Source organism: Barbus barbus (assembly GCF_936440315.1).
Source record: "Barbus barbus genome assembly, chromosome: 44".
In the NCBI taxonomy this organism is placed as follows: Eukaryota; Metazoa; Chordata; class Actinopteri; order Cypriniformes; family Cyprinidae; genus Barbus; species Barbus barbus.
In genome coordinates, this window is record NC_136722.1 from 11,802,987 (window position 1) to 11,819,064 (window position 16,078).

General features: G+C 37.0%; 2 protein-coding genes across 2 annotated transcripts in view; one reads left to right on the top strand and one right to left on the bottom strand.

The window, feature by feature from the left end:
• The window catches only part of LOC306863357 (docking protein 6), a 102,953-nt gene extending 93,323 nt beyond the window's left edge, over positions 1-9,630 (top strand). Inside the window, exon 7 of the mRNA XM_079406639.1 lies at positions 8,733-9,630. Coding sequence (XP_079262765.1) covers positions 8,733-8,927 — 195 coding nt within the window. The 3' untranslated portion in view covers positions 8,928-9,630. The remainder of the gene's footprint in view (positions 1-8,732) is intronic.
• The window catches only part of LOC306863353 (rotatin-like), a gene marked incomplete at its 5' end in the record, with an annotated part of 65,548 nt that continues 49,622 nt past the window's right edge, over positions 153-16,078 (bottom strand). The window contains 13 exon segments of the mRNA XM_079406629.1: positions 153-372; positions 506-575; positions 817-920; positions 2,851-3,127; positions 3,344-3,552; positions 7,674-7,800; positions 9,001-9,081; positions 11,532-11,629; positions 12,154-12,259; positions 13,074-13,270; positions 13,871-14,008; positions 14,124-14,274; positions 15,683-15,770. Of these exon segments, the coding sequence (XP_079262755.1) occupies positions 290-372; positions 506-575; positions 817-920; positions 2,851-3,127; positions 3,344-3,552; positions 7,674-7,800; positions 9,001-9,081; positions 11,532-11,629; positions 12,154-12,259; positions 13,074-13,270; positions 13,871-14,008; positions 14,124-14,274; positions 15,683-15,770 (1,729 nt within the window). The 3' untranslated portion in view covers positions 153-289.

Consider the following 16,078-nt stretch of genomic DNA (forward strand, 5'->3'; position numbering starts at 1 on the left):
TGAATTCCCCTATGATAAAATAAAAAGAATACAAAGGAAAGGAAAAATCATGACCTTATATAATTCATCCAGAAAGTGATAGTACACCCAAAAATATATTTTCTTACAGTGCATGCGATAATTTTTTACAGTTGGAGAATGAAGAGGTGTCTACTGTAAAACCAGCTCATTTATTGATTAGCTACAAAACAAAAAAATATACAAAAACTCAATGACATATACCATATTGTAACAAAACATAAATAAATGTTCACATTATTAGGTGACTTTCATGATACCAGAGAGGCACTTAGGAGCTGAAGATATGTGAGAGATTTCTCAGGCACTTCAGAAGATAGACGTTCAGGGGTTTGTCACTTGTCTGCTCTTCATCTGTATGAACAAACAAACAGACAATTACCACAAATTCTCAGGAAAGATCCATTCCTAATGCATCTACTGCTGTAGTACCATCAGAGAGTAAAAATGAGAGGCTCTACAGTGATCAAACTGAATATATTCTCACCTTTCCTGGCAGACATGTATGCCTCTTCAACTTTCAGTCTGATGGAAGGACACTTCAAAGTGGCCTTTGCCTTTGTAAGAGGAGATATGCAGGATGGGAAGATAAAGGGTGAGACAGATCATACATGTGTGAGATGCCAGACTCGCATGTAATTTGTGTTTATAAAAAGGATCATGAATCCTACGTCGATGCCAAAGAACTATTGCTTGACTCTAGTAGTACTATTCAATATTTTTCCACAATATTTCATTATTCAAGTTGTCATAATGTCATTATATAATAACAAGATGCCATTGAATAAATGACGTTACCTTCTGATTGTTGTGCAACAGAGCCCAAAGCGCAGAAGCTCCCATGGTGCGTATTTCTGATGAGCTACTGCCCAAACAAGAGATTAGCAGCTCAACAGCTTTATCTGAAATATATAATATTTAGATAAAATGTAATATTTATGTATATGTATTTACAGTGCCTTGTGAAAGTATTCTTTTTTTCACGTTTTATGTTGCTGCCTTATGTTAAACTGCTTTAAATGACTTTTTTCCCCACATTAATCTACACTCCATACACCATAAAGGTAAAGCAAATGTATTAAAAATAAAAAACTTAAATGATTCCATTGCATAAGTACACATACCCTTATCTCTGACAGTTGAAATTTAGCTCAGGAGCATTCATATTGCTTGTAGATGTTACTACACTTGCAAATTTAATTGAATGGGAAAGGCACACACGTCTTAATAAAAGGTTTTTCCAGAGCATTCAGAACCTCAGATGGGCAGAAGGTTTACCTTTCAACAGGACAATGAACCTAAACACACAGCAAGAGTGGCATATAGACAACTCTGTGAATGTCCTTGAGTAGCCCAGCCACAGCCTGAGCTTGAACCCAATCAAATATTTCTAGAGAAACCTGAAAATGTGCATTTGCCCCCATCCAACCTGACAGAGCTTGAGAGTTGAGGAGAAAAATGGCAGATAATTGCCAGCTAAATGCTGATGAGCAAAGCTTGTCACATAAAAAAAAAAAAAAAAAGTAAAGGTGCTTCAGCTAAATATTTAGTTAAGGGTATGGATACTTATGCATTGTACTTATTTCAGTTTTTTTTATTTTTAATACATTTACAAAGTTGTGACAATTCTGTTTTTGCTTTGTCAATATGGTGTGTATAGATTGATGTGTAAAAAAAGTAATTTAACATAAGGCAGCAACATAAAACGTGAAAAAAAATTAAGGGGTACGAATACTTTTGCAAGGCACTGTATATGTAACATTAGTAAAACTCTCTCTCTCACACACTCAAAAATTATATATTTTTATAACAATGTATATAAAATCATTATTATAGCAATTATTTTAAGTAATAATAAAAAAAAATTCTTAGTAGTGTGTATCCGCTGCTTCATGTGCATATTTACATCATGTCAAGACAAACATCTTATTTCCTTCACTTTCCATTAAAAGGAATTGGGCGGAAACATTGGTTTGATGTGTAAAAGTATTATCACTACATTGCGGCTGTTGTGACATATCCGGATTTCGATGTTTGCGTGTAGCTAGACACCAATGCTGGGTGTGGTGTATCATTTTTACACTTGCAGTGTCAAATTGATCTTAAAAGACTAGAATCTACATCACAGACCTACCAAAAAAAAAAAAAAAAGTAATTTTTTTGGGGAGAAAAATAAATTAGCCATGCCAATTAATCAAATGAAATTTGGTTATTTTGTGAAAGGGAGCTCACTCAAAAGTGAAACATTCTGTCATTAATTACTCACCCTCATGTTGTTTCCAAACCTGTAAGACCTTCGATCATAGGAACACAAATTAAGATATTTTTGATGAAATCAGAACTCTCTGACCCTCCATAGACTGCAACGCAACTGAAAAAGTCAAGGTCATAATCCATGTGACATCAGTGGTTCAACCGTTGTTATGAAGCTACGAGAATACTTTGTGCACAAAGAAAAAAAAAAGACTTTATTCAACAATTTCTTCTTTTACGTGTCACAGTCTCCACCGAATGTTCACGACAGTACCACGACGCATACGTTCTGTGTGTACAAAAAGTATTCTCGTAGCTTCATAAAATTACGGTTGAACCACTGATGTCAAATGGACTATTTTAACAATGTCCTCACTAACTTTCTGGGCAAAAATATCTTAATTTGTGTTCCGAAGATGAACAGAGGCCTTATAGCTTGGGAACGACATGAGCATGATTAATTAATGACAGAATATTCATTTTTTTGGGTGAATTATCCCCTAGATCTTGGCATTGGCATTATCCACTCAAAGAGGAACATGTTGGTCAACCATTAACATGTAAATCCAGTGCTCATACCATTGGCTAAGACTTTGGGCTTGTTAGCGGAGCAGAAGCAGATGTTGTGGAGAATGAGCAGGATGGTGGGATTAGAGCTGGAGTGTTTGGACTGGGCCAGTCCGACCAGCAGCTCCAAAGCCCCTCGGAGCCTGAGGATCATCTGCTGTCCGTCCTCCCCAAATGACACGTTCAGAAGCAGCTTGAGCCAGAGGAACAGAGGCTCTGCCGCCGGACTGCTGCTTCGACCACCTGCCTTAGCCATGGGGAGAGACAGGAAGTGCTGCAGGAAGTTACTCTAGGGAAAACAGCAAGAACGGTGGTTTTGTTAACACTTCTCTATGAAACAAAAAAGCGTATATGCAACCAAAGGAGTCATAAAAGGATTTCTTGCTGGAGAACAGAATTATTTAGTTATAAATTTACTTTACATTTACAGCTTGAAGTGTCTCGAGGGGTTATATTTCTTCCTCCCCTGAATTATTTTTTGCTTTAAACATAACCAGTGAGTTACCTTCAGCAGTACCCCTTTGCAGTCCCTTGAGATGGCCAGGTTAGCCAGCAGTGAGAAAGCCAGACTGTGGATGCTGCTGTTGTCAGGGGCAACTTGGGAGACCAGTTTCATCACCCCATGCATCAGTGAATTTGAGGCCGCAGTCTTAGGAAGAACAGCCTGAACTGTGCCAGAGCTACCACTGCTGCTGCTACATAAAGCACTGCATGCTGGAAGAGAACAACAGAGACAGAGCAAAAGAGAGAGAACTTGATTATGGAAAAAAACTAGAACGTATACAAAGAGTTACAAGAAACTAAGCAACTGTAAATCAGAAAGATAAAATCACAGTGTTAAGGAAACAAAACTGTTAATCAGCGTTTCTTATCCGTGAAGGGCACCTCCCAAACCCTGAAATAGGGCCAAACACCTTGCATAACAAAACTATTGTAGCATTAAACAAACATATCACTCATTATTAATATAGTAGTAATTATTAATAAATACTGTATATACAGTATACACATACACTGAATATGTGTACATACCACAGTCCAAAAGTCTGGGGTCAAAAGTCATATTTATATATATAATTTTTTCAATAAATGCTGATCTTTAGAAAATTATATTTATTAAAGAATCAAGAAAAAAAAATTACCACAGTTGCCACAAAAATATTAAGCAGCACAATTGAACAATGATAATAATAAATATTTCTTGAGCAGCAAATCAGAATATTTGAATGATTACTGAAGGATCATTTGACACTGAAGACTGCTGAAAATTCAGCTTTGCATCACAGGAATAAAGTACATTATAAAATATAGCAAAATAGAAAACAGCTATTTTAAATAGAAATATTATTTCATAATATTATAGTTTTTACTGTGTTTTTGATCAAATGAATACAGCCTTGGTGAACATAAGTGACTTTATTTCTACGAAAGTCTTATTGATTTCAAACGTATAAATGTTTTTTTCTTTCTTTTTTCCCCATGGTGCGGCAAGTGCTACTGGAAACATTGCCAGCGATATAAAACCACACAAGCCTTTTCTTTTTGGTAATCTATTCATCTTGTCTCAAAATATCACTGCACAGTTGTGTAACAATGAGCGTGGAAACTCAATGGAAACAGAATTGTTCCACTGCGTGTAACTCCATTAAAAAAATATATATATATAAATCCTCCTGGTTTAATAATGCTGCATTTAGTCAAGTGTCAAAACTAAATGTCTTACTTCTAGGTAAGCAGACAGATGCATTTTGAAGAACAGCAAGACTGCAGGTGAATCATTTAACATGATGCTGGATTATTCAGAGACCTCAGCAGGGTTTTGCTTGCCGAAGAAATCCAATATTAATCGGCCAGATGAAAGAATGAGGGTTGTGTGTTGCAGGTTAGTGAATTATATAATAAAAGTGACACAGGACAGAATACGATGTTGAGGAAAATGTGCTGGAGGGCTGATTCCATAATTGAAGAACCAGCCTCATGAACTTTCAACATCACCTGCTGTTAACACAGACCTTGAGAAACACCACACATGACAATATGCTATTGTAGCCTAGTAAACCATAGTGACAGCCCAAATGCACACATAGGCAAAAACAAAAGCGCACCCACACACACACACATATATATGTACAGACTGACATACACCCATGCGCTGCTGGCTCTTCACAGGTGTGAAGCCACATCCTGTCTCAAAGCACAACTTTCCATGAGCTCAGATATGACACAGAGCAATCATTGTGTTCAAGTAAACACATTTACCAACAGACCTTTTCATGTTCAACACTCTCTCTCTCTCTCCCACACACACAGAAACACATGCAAATGCTTTCATGTGTAACTGTCTCCCTCAAACAAACACGCACACACACACACACACACACACACACACACAAAGCAGTCGTTCCACATAACATTCTGATTTTTTAAAAACTTTTTTTCTGTAAAATTTATAAGAAAGGGATGTCTTAGATTTCAAAAACCTATTAGATAATTAGATCAATTTCACTTCAAGACACCATGAAATCAAAATTGATATTTTTTTATTAAATGCTGTAGTGTTTATTATTTATTTATCTGTGCACAGTATTTATTTATTTATTTAATTCATGTGCACTGGTGCGAGGGCAGGACAATAATTCCTCCCCTTCAGCAACCTGCCACTCACAGGAGGTCGCCGCAAACGACAACGAACCAATAATTTCCCGATAGAGAAAATCAAATCCCACCCTAAGATTTTTCTCATTTGAGAAGCAAGGAAGAAAAGACGATCAAAATTTGCGTTTCAACTTTGAGAAGCAATACAAATAATTATTTTAAATGTTTATAGATCTCTTGCTACTTTTGAATGTTTGGAAACTGCAAGATATTTCCAGTATTACCATGATAGAAAGTGCATCACCGTTTGCTCTGTAGTTTCAGAGCGGTCAGAGTAGCCATAATGACCCCTATCCACCAGCGAAAGCACCTGCAATGGGCAAATGGCCATCAGAAATACTCTGATAAGTACAACCTATTTAAAGATTGTTGCAGACCACAGACTTCATGGCAACAGTGTTCCCTAATGACAACGGCCTAATGCACCCTGAAACACTGCAGAAATAGTTCAGGAATGGTTTGAGGTACATGACAAAGAGTTCAAGGTGTTGCCTTGGCCTCCAGCTTGCCCAGATCTCAATCCAATTGAACATCTATGGGATGTGCTTGACAAATAAATCAGATCCATGGAGACTTAAAGGATCGGCTGCTTATGTCTTGGTGCCATATACCACAGGACACATTCAGAGGTCTTGTGGAGTCCATGCCTCGGCGCACCAGAGCTGTTTTTGCAGTGCGAGGGGGACCTACAGAATATTAGGCAGGTGGTTTTAAAGGGATAGTGCACCCAAAAATAAAAATGTCATTTATTACTCGCCCTCATGTCATTCCAAACCCGTAAGACCTTTGTTTATCTTTGGAACCCAAATTAATATATTTTTTATGAAATCCAAGAGCGTTCTGACCCTGCATAGAAAGCAATGCAACTGACACGTTCAAGGCCCAGAAAGGTAAGTATATCATTAAAATAGTGGAAAAATGAAATCAGTGGTTCAACCTAAATTTTTTGAAGGTACGAGAATACTACCGTATAATTCCAGCATAATTGTGTTTTCGCAAGCGACAACGGTGTACCAGTTCTAACTCCATGGCGAAAATTTGAGCAAAGCATGCTAACTGTTCTGTCTTTGGCTGGACTGACAAGCACAGAACACCATTTAGAGTCCCAGCCTCAGAGGATACAAGATAGTGGAGGATTTATAGATTTATTTACTGTATATTATGCTGCTGCTACACAGATCTAATATAAACTTACAATTTCTTTCCCAGCTGTTTACCTTCACAGACATAACCGACTGTTTTTGTAACTCGTGTGTTTTTAACATAAATTTGAGTGCACTGACAGTTTAAGCGCAATAAGACATGAAAGAGAACTTCGTTTAGTACTCACATGCCGAATGACAGCCGCTTTCTGTGCGTGTGCTTCGGATGTGTGCACTCAGAAAACCGTATATCAGAAGTTTAAACTAATATGGTTTAAAATGCATGATTTCAGTGCAATATATGGTAATTAAAACCAAACAGATGTTTTTTTTAACAGAGTATCTGAGGAACGAGCTGTAAAGGCACAGCCCTATTCTGAAAAGGGGGGCGGGGAACAGCAGCTCATTTGCATTTAAAGAGACATGCATGAACAGAGTGCTTCCACTCAAAACAAGCATTTTAAAAAAGATATAATACATTATTATCTGTGGAGTATTTTGAGTTGAAACTTCGCAGACACATTCTGGGGACACTGGGAGACTTGTATACTGTAAAAAGGGGCATAATAGTTCTCCTTTAATTTGTGTTCCAAAGATGAACGAAGATCTTACGCATTTGAAACAACATGAGGGTGAGTAATTAATGACAGAATTTTCATTTTGGGGTGAACTATCCCTTCAATGTTGTGGCTGATTAATATATATATATATATATGCTGCAAAATAGCTCAATTCAGACAAAGTAATCATTTACACCTGAAGTACCTCCCCCCTTAACACAAATGCTCCATCCCAGTTTCCAGTAATCTGGCAGCACGCTTTGACTATGACACAATCCCTTCTGTAGCTGTCGGGCTCATGTCAGCCTTGCATTTAGTACACAATGGCACTTACTGTACCGCAACATGACTCATAAGACGGTTACAGTGAGCACAAAGCTCATACATTATCTCAGCACCGTCTCTCGCTTTCTAATCCTCTTTTACTCTGTCATTCCTCCTTTCTCGCTCTCGTTCCTCCACTACTCAGAAGACTGACCCAGTGTGCAGTTAGCCGTGTAGACACAGAGCAGTTCCAGGGCTGCTGTCATGGTGAGATCGTAGAGCAGGAACCAGGGCCACAGTGCCATCAGCACCGCTGCCAGACGCAGCTCTGTAGCCACAGCCTGTTGAGACAGAACTTGGCGGTGTCAGTCAATACTGCATATTTAAGTGTTCATGCTCATATTTCCTCTTTTTACATTTAGATTACCTTTGCCAACATCTGAATATTATCTAGAAAATCTCAAAATGAATTATGTTTCTAAATTAATTCATGCTACAAAAATTAATGCTACATTTTTTTTAACTATATATATAGTACACATACATACAGTCAAACCAAAATTTATTCGGACACCTTCAACATTTGTCCCATTGTCACAGTTTATTCGCTATAGTTTAGAAGATGGTAATAAAATATGACAAGACCTCAAAAGTTAAACTGTGTCAGAAGAAATTCATCTTGATAACGTCAGATAACTTTGAAAGAAAGGTATGTAACAAAATATGGTCAGGATAAAGTGTCAAATGAAATTTTTGGTCCCAAATTTTTAGCAATTTTACTGGTAGTCCACTGTATGAAGAAGTTTTGGGTATAATGTGGCACAGTTTACTTTATTTTGCTATCCTCACTTACATAAATGAGACTATAGTGTCCTGCACCCACTAGTAAAACAATTTAAAAAATTATATCTGGGGTCTGAATAATCTTTGCTATGACTTTACATACACACAGTACCTATAGAAAGTCTTCATACCCCTCATTTTTTTCCACATTTTGTTATGTTGCGTTATTATGTTAAACTGCTTTAAATTACTTTTTTCCCCACATAAATCTACACCCCACTCAGCATAATGACAAAGCAAAATCCGGATTTATCACAACTTTGAAACACTGAAACGCTGAAAAATTAACATTGTACAAGTCTTCATACCCTTAACTCAAAACTTAGTTAAAGCACTTTGGCAACAATTAAAGCCTCAGGTCTTTTTGGGTATGATGCAACAAGCTTTGCACATCTGCATTTGGGATTTTTTTTGCCGTTCTTCTCTTTAGATCATCTCAAGCTCTGTCAGGTTGGTTGGGGACCATCGGTGGACAGCCATTTATAGGTTTCTCCAAAGATGTCTGATTGGTTACAAGTCCCAGCTCGAGGACAAAAACTGCACCTTCAGTCCTTACAAGAAAATCTGCATGACGCCAGCAAGATTTCAAACCCGCAGTGTTTCCCACCCACAAGACCCCCTATGAGAGCGTCTGCGGATACTGTACAATGAATGTAACTAAATAATCAGCAAGGGGAAGATTATTTGAAATGACGTACTTTGCATTCATTATGTTGATACAGGCAATTTTGCAGTATCTCTAGAATCATCTTAAGTTCTCTCATGCTGTTCTCCACCTGCTGACATTGAACAAAGATGGAGCAGTTAGAACAAGATATCATGCTGATAGTGGTAATTTTTATACCGTCTTTTGTATATATGCATACATTTGTGCTGCATTTCCCTGTCTGTATTAATTATAATTGTAACACTTCATGGTAAGTTTTATTAATAGGTCTTAACAAAAATTACATGTTTCCTAACAAATGCACGTAGCACAACATGATTTACTGAATGTTCCTGGATCAACAACCTTTGTCATTCCTAGAAATACATTCATTTCAACCATCATAGGCCTACCCCTAAATTACGACTGCATAATTAGTTAACAGTCTTGTCATTCCAGGACCAATAAACGATTTTGATCCAGAAACATTCTTCAATCACTGTGATGAGTTTACATATTTTCAAAAACAAATAAATGTAAGATAATAGTATTTTTTTGTATCGATATGTAAAAAAAATCCTAATTGTAATAAAGTACATTTAAAAATATATATATATGTTTAAGATTTTAATAGTGCTGGGCAACGATTAATCACATCCAAAATAAAAGTTTTTGTGTACATATTTGTGTGTGTGTGTACATTTATTATGTATGTATGTATGCATGTATGTATGTGTAAATATATATATATATATATATATATATATATATATATATATATATATATATACATATACAGTATATATTTAGAAAATATTTACATGTATATATTTATATTCATATAACATATATAAATTTACATGTATTTACATGCATATATTTATATTATATATAAACATATATAATACATAAACATAACATTTTTCATAAATACTGTATAAACATGCATGTGTATTTATATATACATAATAACACACTACACGCACACATACCATGTACTCAAAAACTTTTATTTTGGATGCGATTAATCGCTGCCCAGCACTAGTTTTTAAATATGACTAATAATTGGAATCAAATCAAAGTCAGTATGATTAACCAGCATGTAGGAAGCCATTTTTGTCACGATGTGACAAGAAAACCTTAAAACAGGAAATTTTACGACAGAGAAGAACCTCATGTTCTCATGTTACCCTCAAATGATATTACTTCAGGTTTTCCTTTGGTATAAAAAAAATAATAATAATGTTTGCAAATAATTAAGATGTGAACACTGGCATGTATTAAAGATACAAATAAATGTTTTAAACTGCACTATTAGATTGTAACCACAAAAAAAAAAAAAAAAACATGACTTTCAGATTTTTAAAAAGACCATCTTTGACATTGATAGCAATTTCACTAATAATCTGTATTATATAAGTAATAATGATTGTTGTATTATTAAAGTTAAAGCTGCAGCCCGCAAGTTTTGCCTCTTTGTCGCCATCTCTGTTTGAAAATCTGGAATTGCAGCTCTGTGCGGAATTATCTTCCTTGCGTGGAGTTGTGTTCCGGCACGGCTCCAGCGCAGATGAATCTAATGTTTTGAGGAGTATGTGTGTCAGTCTGTCAGTCACTGCACCGGTGTGGATACTGTACTTGGGAATCACAGATTCTAGCCTACGTCTTGGAATATATGACTCAAATAAGAATTTTCACCATATATTGCCATCTGAAGAAGTAAGTAACAAGTCTGCCACGTTTGTTCTGACCAACTGAGGGAAAAAGCATTACAATAAATTGTGCTACCAATGGTAAGTAAATCTAACGATCGGGTAGCTCATATCACATCTAACCGTGCAAATTATTATTATTGTTATACTTTATCCTCAAATTATTAATGTTAAAAACATCAGCATTGTGTGACAATGAGTATAGTGTGAATTAGCCAGATTTCAATTTCTGTACAGTCTCTAATTGTCATACCATTATAATTTCATATTAAGAAATTATTTTAACCCAAAAAGCAAACTGTGCTCCCTTCGAACTGGTTGTGAAATCTTGTGTAATCCCAGGCTCTCTGTTATCAGAAGCACATTTAAAACTGGAATATAATTTAATTTCTTTCACATGTGTTTCATAAACACAATCCTTTCTGGATTACAATCCGCCATCAAAATGATACATTTAATTATTCAAGCTGCTGTGAGAAAAGGCTATAAACGTCCCGTCATCTACAGGGATCCTCACATGCGATGTAGCCTAGTAGCCAGGACAACTTATTTGTTTACAGACGTGACGTAATGACGCAGTGCCATGCTCTAATTTCCCGCGAAAACCTACCCGTACCACTCAAATTAGAAAACCTTATTATAAGATAACCGTTGTGAATCGGGCTAAAGTGAGGTGATAGTTTTGAACACTGGCTGGTTATGTACATGCTAAAATATTGATTTAAGATCATTTTTAACCCAAAAAAGTTACAGACTGCAGGAAATGAACTGGTTAAATCAACTGAACTGGAGCATCGTTCAGTTTTGTCATTTTTTCTGTCAGTGTTTCTGATGTTGAAGCTGTCTGTCACGTTGCTGGAACCCTCCGTACCTTCCTCCTGTGAGCACTCTTGCCCGTTTTCACAGACTCCAGGTGAAGCTCTGCGTAAATGTGCTTCATGCGTTCCACACAGCTGTCAATCACACCAGCTGAAGAGGGAGAAGAGACATGTATCTGTCTATGTACTCATCCATCAGACAGTGACATCAGGCATTAGACACAAATATAGCATCACCTGGGACTAAAATTAATCTGTATGTGAGATTTCCTCTTAGTTGAGGGAATAGCAGCTTTTTAACTGCTACCTTTTAAGAGGGACTTATTCTATACTTCTAGGAATTTTCTTGAAGTTTACTCAAAAGTTATTTGCACCAAAAAGTCATTTGTTTATACAAGAGGTTTCTTCAACCTGTTTCAATCTCAGAACAAAACAGGATGTTTATGCTTTACCTATGGGATACTGAATATTCAATATGTAGTTGTACTGTAGGTGATCATATGCAAATGTGCTCAGTTGTGACATCAAATCCAATAGTGTTTGATTTCCATAAATGGTTTGGGTGGAATGGGGAGGAAGCCATACGTTGTGAATTCTAGCAAATGTCTACATTGTATGTCACAAGTTAGCTCCTCATTGTGTGTTTGTGTTAAAGATCCGTGACACAATCTTTACCTTTACATGCAAAACTCTGAGCGCTGGAGCTACAGGCTAACAGAGACATGAGCGCTTTGGCCGTCATCTTTTTCAAGGGGTCCTGGAATGGAATCTTCTCATATTGCTGTAAATTGATCAGGAAGCACAAAATGTTTTCATCTTGTTCTGAATAGACAGAATAATTTTTGCAACAATTTAATGATTATTTCTTAAAATATAAATAAATGTAAGAAAGCATATTTAAGCAAAGTGAAGCAGTTTAGTTTTAAAATACTACTAAATAAATTAAATCAAAGTCAGTATGGTGGGGTGGGCAATATGACCAAAGTCTTATATTAAGATATGAGTAATATTATGTCATGGTAACAATATACATCACAATAAAGTTGTATTTGCTTTAAGGTCTTTATGATATCGAAATTACTGATACCATAGAAATTTCACAATTCTTGTCACCAGTGTCAATATCACAAAAAACTAATACTTAAAAAAACTACCTAAAGACAAGTAAATAATTAGCGATTGAATAAGAATAAGAAACTACTTACAAGCAATAGGTCAAAAAACTACAGTAGAACAAATGCATAAAAACACAGCATATTCTTCACTGTGTAAATTAAATAATACATAAATTAAAAATGTATATTTATTCTTATTAAAGTTACAAAAGTAAAACCATAAAACGTTAAAATTTTAACGTTATAAATCAGAATTTTTCTTTGTCATTATGGGGTATGGAGTGTAGACTAGTGTGAAAAAATAAGCATAATTTTAGAAAAGATTTTAGATCTGACTTTTAGTCATTCTTTTTGTCACTGACCCATACGTAGAAGGAAGTAACCAATTGAGGGATGTGTAAGGTGGCCAACCAATCAGATCTGAGATTGCCATTTTGAGAATTTTTGTGTGATATGCATCCACAAAACTGAATCTGTTACCTCTAGTAATATTTCACAAATGAACTCCCAAGGCTCAGAATAAAGGACTGCAGTTAGCGAGGAGCTGGCCTGATCCTCCATGTGGCCTCCTGATCTCCTCTTAGCCTCCTCTGTGAACAGCACACACAGAAAGTGCAGGGTCGACTTGTAGAGAGAAGACTCGGCGCCCGATTGGTCCAAACAGACTCGGAGAGTGTCTGTCGTGAGACAGAGAGCAAAGACTAAACATAAAGAATGCTAATATTTACTTTTCCGAGCTTTTCTTAAACTCAAACTCTTAGACGAGAAGATGCAAAAGATGCAAAACTTCACAACAAACAATCTTCACCACAAGGGAACATCTGACGAAAAAGTATCTCCAAACTCACAGGCTTTTAAAAACAGCTTCCAAAGCCTGGATACCTGCAGGCAAGTCAGCGAGTCTACTGCCCACCCACCTGTTTTAGGATTTTCTACCACATCCATCAGATCTAAAGCAGGCTGATTGTTCTCCCTGTCTCTGTCCCAGTCTGTCATATGCAGCAGGGACACCCATCCACACATACAGGCATAATGAGCTGGCCTCCCACTGCATCTGTCTCCATCTCAGCTGTCTCCTTCCTTCTCAACATCTATCTAGCACATCCTCTTCCATCTAAACTCCTCAATCTTCCTTTGCCCACCATCCCTTTGCGCTTTCATCATGTTTGCCACCATTTTCTCTTTGTACTCTTCTGTTTCATTCTGTCTTCCCTTTCCATTTGCTTGTCTCCACCCTTTGTAACACACTTTGGTTTGGGTATGTGTGTGTGTGTCACCTGAAAAGCGCTGCCAGTGTTTCCCCAGTGCCACACCGACAGATGGGCCGACCGCAGCTTGGTTCCTGCGCAGCAAAGTAGCCAGGAGCATCAACACATCCGCCCAGGTGTTGAGCATTGCACCCTGGGCCTGCGCATCTGAGGACCAAAACAAGCAAACACTCATCAAAAAACACTTTCAAATCACTTTTCTTTCATTTGAAGGTCTTGTTTGGAAGACTTTGGAGGGGGTTGTAGATTTGCTGAAGACTACCCAAGTCAGCGACAGACAGCGTGAGGATGGAAATGAGGTTGTTCAGCAGGGGTTTGAAGATCTCTCGCTGGAACGGCATATCCTCACTGTGTATCGCTGCTGACTGCAGGAGCTTACACAAACTTTGCACATAATACACACTACTCAGCACCTGAGGGAGAAACAGGAGGGTGAGGGGAGAGAAAGACAGAGTCAGTAGTAACGAGTGCCGAGTTACCTATCGAAAAACACACATACAGCACTTTGGTTTCATAACCCTGAATGACAACAAATAGGTGACTAACTGAGGCTGTGTTCTAGAGAAAGTGGAACTGAGGCAGAAACCATGATTCCCTTGTATTCCACTTTGTCAAGTATGACTGTGTGTATGTCAATGCAAGGTTATGGGTTAAAAAAGGGTCAGTTCACCCAAAAATCTAAATTCTATCATTAATTACTAAACCTCAAGTCGTTCCAAACCTGTAAGACCTTCGCTCATCTTCAGAACATAAATTAAGATATTTTGGATGAAATCCGAGACCTTTCTGCCCCTCCATAGACTGCATCGCAACCGACACGTTCAAGGCCCAGAAAGGTAGTAAGGACATTGTTAAAATAGTCCATGTGACATCAGTGGTTCAACTGTAATTTTATGAAGCTACGAGAATACGTTTTGTGTGCAAAGAAAACAAAAATAACTTCATTGCAGTACTCTCATGAATGGCGGTGAATGGTGACGAGGAGAAGAATTGCTGAATAAAGTCGTTATTTTTACAGATTTGGAACGCCATGAAGGTGAGTAATTAATGACAGAATTTTCATTTTTGGGTGAATGATCCCTTTAAGATATGATTGCTTTTTACGATTAGCAGATTTAATTCAGGCTTTTATTTACATCTAAACAATGATCAACATACACAGAGCACATCAAATATGGTAAACATGGAAGCTCAAATATGCTTGTGTGATGAGCACAAACCATTGAGCTTTGTTCTAGTGTGTGACGCGCACACACACACGCTTCTGTTTACTAAATGTGATTTGCTCTGTGTAGCTTTTTATGTGAATGAAAGCCTATATTAAATCTGTTTATATAAATCAACAGTGTCTCTTCAAAAGACTTGGATTAAACCACCTGATTCATTGATGGCTTTGTGACTTTTTGGGATCTAAATTTTGGTAACCTGAACTTTCAATGGAGTAACAGAAATCTCTCAGGTTTCATTAAAAATATCTTTGAATGGCATGAGGGTGAGTAATGCGGCTGTATGCATGCGCAAACTCTTCTGACTCATTTTGAATTTTATTTAAATTTAATGTGTCACATTATTTATTTGCAGATTTTGAAGGGAATAGATTTATTGTTGGTAAAATGTGTACTGTACCTTCAGCTAAAATCATCAGCAAATTATCCAAAATATTTAATAAGCAAACAAGCATGTGATTAAGAATGTATAGAAGTTTGTGAATGATTTTGCGAAAATCTGCCAAGCTTATTGTGCCGTTCTGCAGGCATTCCTTTATGACAGACTGATGTTTAAGTGGAGTTGGAAAATGATAGCTGAACTCCCATAATGCACCTGGTTCCTGGCATCTTCCATAGCAGCTGGCAGGAGAGGGGTCCTTAACTCACTGACACACTGAGATATGGCCGCCACATCGACAACACTGAAACAGACAGCACAAAACCAACAGGAAGTCATGCAGGTGAGTTCACAGTCTTAACGGATGAATACAACAAACACATAAATAGAATCTAACTTTAAACATGTTTTGAGTCATTTTTTGACATGTTTCTTGGGTCTTGCTGTTAACCAGCAGAGACAAAACAACCACAATTTGGTATTTAGAAAGAGTGGGCAGATGGCAGGCAGGATGTGGTTGTGTTAAAGTGTTGTCAGGAAAACCAAAAGAATATATTTATATATGCACAAGTGTGAAAATGAGGTAAGAGGCATGCATAGGGGTTGCAGTAT